At 35.3% G+C, this 8,298-nt stretch overlaps 1 protein-coding gene across 1 annotated transcript; it reads right to left on the reverse strand.

The window, feature by feature from the left end:
- Window positions 1-6,416: 6,416 nt before the first annotated feature.
- LOC110020558 (F-box/kelch-repeat protein SKIP20) lies at window positions 6,417-8,014 on the reverse strand. Its single transcript, XM_020718700.1, has one exon. It carries the CDS (start codon window positions 7,688-7,690, stop codon window positions 6,581-6,583), a length of 1,110 nt encoding a protein of 369 aa, XP_020574359.1. The 5' UTR covers window positions 7,691-8,014; the 3' UTR covers window positions 6,417-6,580.
- Window positions 8,015-8,298: the final 284 nt, after the last annotated feature.

The raw sequence follows: 8,298 nt of genomic DNA on the forward strand, positions 1-8,298 counted from the left end.
AGCTAGCCTATCCAACATTTGGTCTAGAAAAGGTGAAGGAGAGTGATCTTTCCTAGTGGCAAGATTAAATTTCTATAATCAATATAGATTCACCACCAAGTGGCTTGTCTTATTGGAATTAATTCATTTCGTTCATTAATAGCTACAGTCACTCTCCCTTTCTTAGGAACACAATGAAACAGACTAACCCAAGCACATCAGAATATTTTCAAGTTCCCTCTCAACTTTTATGTCTTTTTCAATCTAGTATCCAATTCTCAACCACTTCTCAACTTGACTGCTTTAACTTCCTCTTTGTTTTTATCTTTAGGATTTAATTCAATGTTACTAGGAAGTGTTCTCTGAGGCCATTGCTAAGTGAGTTAGCAATTTTCCGCAGTTGAGTCTTAATATTTCTTATTGCAGCACTTTAACTTTGTAATTGATTCTCTATCTATAACACCACTTCTTCTATAGACAACTTCTTCTCCTTAAATTATTGGTTATTGTTAAACCTAGGAGAATAACAAGGTCTATAGCCAGTACTACCCTAGTTATTCCACTTTCCCAGTGGGTTCACATGATTGTTCCCCCATTGATGATTTCCACCACTAGAATTATTATTCCAGTTAAAATTAGAGTGGGTTTTCCAACCTAGGATATACTAGTTAGAATATATGTTATTATGTCTATTATTAATTACATTTAATGTCTCAAATGAAGTTTGAGAATCATTTAATAATTCCAATGAGTTTTCCTCATTCACATGAGATGTTTGAGGTAAGTTCATTCCAAATTAGTCTAACTTCCTAGATATTGTAGCAACTTGAGATGCCAAAATTGAAATTGCAATAGTATCATGAACACTCGCTACTTTCTTATGATTTACCCTTTTAGAGAGCCATTGAAAATTTTAAGTATCCATCCCTTTTATTAATTCATATGCTTCATCAAATTGTTTTGACATTAATGAACCTCCAGCAGCAGCATCCACAGTCGATCTAAGGAATCATACTAACCCATTATTAAATGTTTGAATAATCAACTAGTATGGCAAAGCGTGATGTGGAAACTTCCTAATAAGTTCTTTAAATCGTTTATAGGCTTCGTATATTGACTTACCTTCATAATTAGTAAATGAGATAATATCATTTCTAAGCTTAGTTGGTTTTTAAGGTGGAAAATACTTAGCTAAAAATTTCTACTCTAATTCTCCCCAAGTTCTGATAGATCCAAGTGCTAATGAGTTTAGCCACATCATAACTTTATCCCTTAAGAAAAAAAGAAAAACTCTAATACTAACAACATCATTTGATACACCATCATACTAAAATGTAGCTCATAATTCTAAAAAACTAACAAGGTGTAAGCTAGGATCCTCAGATGAAGATCCTCCAAAAGGATTATTTTGTACAATTTGGATTATAGTAGATTTCAGTTCAAATGAGTTAGCCATTACAGCAAGGGTTTTCATACTCAAATGAATTTCATCTGCCTTAGGGTTGACATAGTCCTTTAATGGTTTCTGTAGATGATGATGTTCATTTTTAACAGTTTGACTATCAATGTTATTATGTGATGTGTTCATAATTTATTGTAAGTTGTCGAGTTCTTTTTTTTTTTTGAATTTTTATTATATTTTATTCTAAATCAGAATCATGAGGTAACAAACCTTTAGATCATGAACTACGCATATAAAAGTAAAAATTTAGAAAATAAAATTAATAAAATAGTGTAAAATATTTTCTTATACACCCAAACAAGCACTTATATATGTAAAGAACACTACAATTTTCTTAAAATAAGTCTTTAGTTCAAATAAAATTTCTAAGTCAAAAGTTTCATTATTTTTTTCCTTGCCAAGGGATGGAGTCAAAAAATTTATCCCCAATACAATGAGTGCTTTCTTAGTGTGCAATTACTTCAAATTCAATCTTAGAGCACGACTCCAAAAACTTGATGCCGCAGTAGTTTTGCAATGTTTAATTCTTAAGTAATTCTCGTTTTCTTTCCATAATTTAATTTTACACTCTAGGGATACTAAGAAAGTGCACATATCGTTTCAAGTATTAAAGGACTTTCTTTTTAAGCCCAAAGTATCGTTCCTATGGGGAAGGTGAAAACTTTTTTATGAACTTAATAAAACTTTACTTAAGCTCCAGACAATTATCTAGGAAATAAGGTCATAAGTTTATATGTAAAAATAAGTAACTAAATCCTACAAATCCTATTTTGAAGCTTAAAAAAAATGCTAAACATTTCTAAACTAGTTAAACGGAAAAGAGTTTAAAGTTATTTTTATGTCTGTCAAAGCGAATACTTTTGTATTATTTGGCTACCCTTCCTTCATTATTTAAAAACATTCTATGGTTAAATATGAGGCTTAAGAACAGCTACTACAGCCACTAAAGCCTATTTGTAAGGCTAATGTTGATTTATAAGGAAGATCTCGGGGTAGGGCTTTTGATATTCCATCTACTTCAGCTTCGAGACCTTCTACCTCCAGTACTTTGACATAATCACCATTTAGTTTGGACACTATAATGGAGCAGTTGCACATACAATAAGGTGATATACTTTCAGCAATTTGTCAGCTTCAAGAGAATGAAGAACATTGGGAGCATTTGGAACATTATTAAAAACGTAAAAATGACTATGAAGCGAGTTTCAATACGTCCCTAGTGAGCTTTTTGAGAGGAGACCAGAGTGTCGAGTTCCCTGTTTATTCTTCTTATCAAATATTTGAGCAAAGCAAAGTTATGGATCAGGATGATGATGAGGAGGAGGAGGAGGAGTAGTGATTAAGATGTCTTTATTTACTTTCCCTAGGTATTGTTGGTTTTTAGTTATTTTTATTGTATTAGTCATTGTGATATTTTTGTGTACTGCTGATGTGAGTTTATATTTTTTAGTTTTCATTGCACTACTATTTTCCTATTGCTTTACTTCATAAATCATACCAGTATTACTTTTATGTTTAGAACCATGTGATAGATAATTAATCTGTAATTTTTCTCTCTTCATACTTGTTTTGAACTATAATGTTTTAAACTATTTTAATATTAAAGTTTGGGGGAGGAAAAATACTTTTCAAAAAACTATACTTTATTTTTCCTCAAATAAACTATATTTAAAAATTATTTTAACATAACATATGGTCTGTGGTGTTATTTTTTAAAAATTACTTTTTTTATTCTATAAAATGTTATAGTAATCTTAAGTAAAAATTCTTAGTGATTAAGAGTAAAACTCGAGTTATAATATTTAGTATAAAATCATAGGATTATGCTCTTACTATTCTGAGTAGAAAAAATTATATTTTTGAAACACTAAGGATCTTAGATTTACAATTTATGAAAGAATTTAAGACTATGCAAAATCACTTATATTCTAATACACATTATCATGTTAAGAAATGTGAGAAGTTCTTAACTTTAAGAAGAGGATATTGAAGTTCAAAATCATTAAAGGCTATTCAAATATAATAATTCATACATGAAAAAGAAAATAAAGAAATGATTGAAAATGATCCTAAAAGAAAAAAAAAGAAAAACCAAAAGAAAAAAAAGAGAGAAATGTAAAAAAGAAAAATATGTGAAGAGAAGCTTGAGGAGATACCCAATTAAAAATTGGCTTCACTTGCATTATCTTAAAGGAAGAAACTTAGTTACACTTCTGAGCTTATTCGTAACTTTAAATGTATTAGTCAAACTCTTACTAGTAGAGTTCTCATATAATTTTATCTTTAAACCCTTCTAAGGTTCTTAAGTCTGACAAATTACAATTATTGAAATGAATAAAAAATCAGAATTCCTAACTTAAGTACTAGATATCCCTACACCTTAGTTCTATTCAAAGTTATTGAAAATATTTCTAAAAGTTTTACTATCACATTTATGGGGCAAAAGTATAATAATCTTTAATGAAACCCACAACCTTAAGTTAAGGTATTTCTTTTAAAAAATAGATAAGTTACTTAAGGATAAGTAACATTTAAGTTTGGGGAAATTTGCTATATATGTATATATATTTTTTTATGCCCATTTTTAAGGATATTGTACTTTAATGGTAGGTATTTTGTGTGTTTTTTATTTTAGGTACAAGAGATGGAGTTTAATAGCAAAAGGAGTAAAAATGGAGCAAAATAGGGTCAAATGGAGTGAAGGAGCAAAAATTGACCTGGCACCTATGGTGGATAGGCACTAGGTAGTTAAAAGAAGCATCTAGAAGGTTGGCGCCTAGGCGCCAGAAACGGTTTGGACTTTTCTATAATGAATTTGGACGAATTTTAAAGAGGTACTTGAAGTGAAACTTGGTGATTTTAAGAGCTTTATTTAAAGACATAATTGGCTAGTCAAAAAAAGGGTTTTAGGAGGAGGGTTGTTGAAGAAGGCTTTAGCATGAGGCTCTCTTCTTATGTGTGTGTGTGATGTGAGTGTGGGTGTGTGAGAGTCTTTGTAGTGTGTGTTTGGGGTGTCTACTAGAGTAATAAGTCAGAGAAACTTCAAAGGATTTGCTTGGGGAGTAGTCTCAGATAAGTACTTTGTATTTGTGTTTAAGTTTTGTTTTATTATGAAGACTTAGCTATTAATATAAATTATATTTTTTTGTGATATCCCCATGAATTCTAAGCAGTTTCCTTTATCTTTCTCCTTGCAATAAGAAGTAATCATTTGTAGGATTAGAATTGTTTAAGCTTTCTCTTATTATATACTTTTGTTGATTCATTATTTCGTACTTCATTTTACATCTTCAATCTGGCCAATTGGAATGTGTAACCTGTTATGAATCTATAAAGACCTGGGAGGGCTATGTGTTCCTTAACAAGTAAGAATCACATTAATTTCATGGGTGAGAAGGTAATCCTTGGGTTAGTGAAAATAGATAGGGACATAAGTTTTGATGGGCGTAAATTGGTGATTATAGTGTGACAGGCTATAACTTTTACCAATTTAATTTAGATTTGAAACCTAAGGACGGGTTAGTCATATAAAGAGGGCATAGTGGGTAATCTAGAGGTGAGAAGCTATAACCTATCCAACATAACCTCTGATTTAGGAACTTCTTTAGCTTAACCAATGTTATTTATGCACTCGAGAGAGGGTAAATAGTAGGTATGCTCCTATTTGACAAAAAATTAAATTTTAACCTTTAAACATTTGATTCCTACATTGATTATGATATTTTTGCAAGGGAAAAAAAAACTTTTACATAATCTGAACTTTTCTTCATAAAACTTGTTGAGAATCTTTGCATTTTCTTTTAGCTTTGAAATAGAATATAGTAGCTTCGTTCTACACCTATACTTGCTATCATATTTCCTAGATTATTGTCTTGAGTTTAAGTTAAGTTTTACTAAGTCTATAAAAGAAGTTTTGGGATAGAAAGAGTTTCACCTTCCCTATGGGATCGATATTAGGGTTTTAAAAGAAATCTTATATTACTTGAAACAATACATATACTTGCGTAGTACCTCTAGTGTGTAAATTATTTATCAAATTCTAAATTCTATATTTATCAAATTCTAAATTCTCCTATCTATTGTACACACTAGCCGATAAAATATATTGAAATCATGCAAGTAAATATGTACACAAAAAGCCTTTTAAGACGATTCTCAAAAGTAAGTCGACAAATCCAGAAGACGTGACGGGCCATGAAGAGCCCCTAAGAAAGGTAATCTATGCAGAGCTCAAACAAAAGTCACCAATTGAAGTCAACTGGCTCAAGGAGTTAAAGAACCGACCAACTACATCCAACTGACATCTTCAAAGCGACTGAATTAACTATACCCTAACCGACATCACCATTTACATCCAGCTGACATCGTTGAAGTTGACCGACTAACAACACCGGGTCGTCGGTCAAAAAGAACTTGAAGATATTTCTATGTCCAAAATGAACGGTTGACAAGATCGACCATCTCTTCCATACTAATCAGAATATTAGGTTGAGGACTTCAAGATATTTCTAAGTCACACCGAAGAAAAATATTTATAATATCTTGTACAGTCTCTATTCAAGTAAAGACTTCTCCGTAATTTCAAGGGTCACGCTAACCATGCCTATAAATAAGAGACCATGCTGACAATAAGGGTGACACTGATCTTAGCCAAATAGGTCAAGATGATCAATATACTCATTTTAAGTTACTGTTTGTTCTCGCCTTCTTTCTCTCGTTCACGCTCTATAACTTGAGTGTGATCCACACAACCATTTAATATTCAACAATAATATTAAAATTTTATTTATCGCAGAGATCTTAAAATAAATTTATACTTTAATATCAAATCTAAAAATAAATTATGGCACATATCCAATACCAAATTCTGAGAGAAAAAAAAATTATTTATGTGTGTGTATATATATATATATTAAAAATTTATATAGATATATATAGATATATAGATATCCTCGCTCATCATAAGCAACAACACTAGAAGCAACACATAACCCATATAATATAATATTTTAATACAAAAACTGTACATATATCCGTCATCGGCTCTTTCATCACTACGGATAACATTATTGCACTAAACTAATAACGCCTCATTATCTTAATTAGAGGTGACGCTGATTACCTAGTCGGTGACCAGACTCACATACGGACAGCGGCAGCGGAGTACGCGAACCCTGAAAAGATCGCCGGCGTCTCCGTCCTTATCCACTGCCCTCCCGCAATCTCCAGAACCCAGCTACAATACCCGCCGCTCGATCCCGCAACGCCTCCGCCTTCTCCGGCAGCCCCCATCACGAAAACCCTTCCGCCTCCCATCATCGCCGCGCACGTGCTCCCCTTCATCCCCTCCGGCGGCTGCACTGCCTCCTTCCACACACTCCCTCCCCTGTATTCTTTCGCCCCTCTCCGCCCCACGCACCATAGTCTCTCACCTCCGGCAAAGCACGCAGCCGATCCACCTTCCTCCGACCACACCCCTTCCTCACTCCGCCAAACCCCCTTTTCCGGATCAAACCACTCAGCCGAATCCGTAAACCTCCCCTGCCTCTCCGTTCCGTATCCACTTACTGCCCAGAATCTCCCCTCAATTACTACTCCCTGACTTTCGTCTCTCTCCTCCACCATCGCCGGTATCGCCGCCCACTCGTCCGCCTCCACATCGTAAACCTCCGCAGTCCGCAGCGCGTTCTTTAACCCGTCATGCCCACCGGCCACGTATACCCTACCGCCCAAAGCCGCGCACGCGAAAAACGAACGCGCGGTTGCCATGGGCCGGCCTATTCTCCACTCCCCGGTGACCAGATCTACAATCCGCACATCTGGAACGGGGTCGAGAGTCACGGGATCCCATCCGCCGACGAGGACCAGCTTCCCTTCGACAGCTACGCACTGGGCGAACATCGGAATGGGTTCCGGCAAAGACAATCGGTGCCATGAACCGTCTGTGGCGACGTAGATGGATAGGGAGTACACTGGAGGACGGAGATCTGCGGCGATGGATGGCTTGATTGGATCCTTGGCGTCGCCGGCTATGGTTGCTCCGCCGCCAAGGGCTTGGACCAGGAAGATCAGGTCTTCTGCCGAGCCGATCCGCTCACGATGGTGGCGGAAAGATGGGGATGTCACTAGATCTCGCCAACGGCGACAGATTGGTCGAAGACCGGGGAGGAAGCGGTGCGGTACTCTCGCGATGCAGTCTAAGGCTATGTCGTCGGGGAGGCCAGGTATCAATGCTTGCTCTTCCTCCATGAGGTTTTATTGGTACTATCTCGATCTGTGTATCGAAAGATTCTTAATTGAATGAAGGATTGTGCTTTTTTATAGCAATTATGGGAAGGAAGGAGAAGAGATGAAGAAGACGATGAGTGTTGGTTGGAGGGGAGGCGTTTATGTAGGAGTGAAGTTGGGGAAGGGGAGGGGTTCGGAGGATGAGTCTCTGACTTGGCTATTATTGGATGGTGGGGATTCAATCCTATCCTTGCATGAGTGGCATGGGTCCCACGTCCATATAATTTTATTTACATTGTACATGAACATATTTAATGATTAGTGGTAACCCATCTTGACTATGCGGGCATGAAGGGAGGCCCATCACTTTATTTAACTAGAAGAGAGAATGCATGGGGAGGAAATTGAACAATCGAAAATTTTACTTTTTCTTTCGCGAAGAGGTTGTAAGGCTTTGATCATCTGATTCTAAGTTTTTTTTGGGGTACTTCTTAAGAAAAATGTCCATCTAAAATATATATTAAAAGGATATACCTAAACTTATTATTGATGTGGTTCGTTTTACTATTATATGTGCAGGGTGTCTATTTTTATTAATATGTAGCACATAGATATGATGTTAAATTTAG

Source organism: Phalaenopsis equestris, unplaced genomic scaffold (assembly GCF_001263595.1).
Source record: "Phalaenopsis equestris unplaced genomic scaffold, ASM126359v1 Scaffold000100, whole genome shotgun sequence".
Taxonomy (NCBI): Eukaryota; Viridiplantae; Streptophyta; class Magnoliopsida; order Asparagales; family Orchidaceae; genus Phalaenopsis; species Phalaenopsis equestris.

Bases quoted from the DNA above. Each gene is read 5' to 3' on its own strand.
- LOC110020558 (XM_020718700.1), bottom strand. From the start codon at position 7,690: ATGGAGGAAGAGCAAGCATTGATACCTGGCCTCCCCGACGACATAGCC.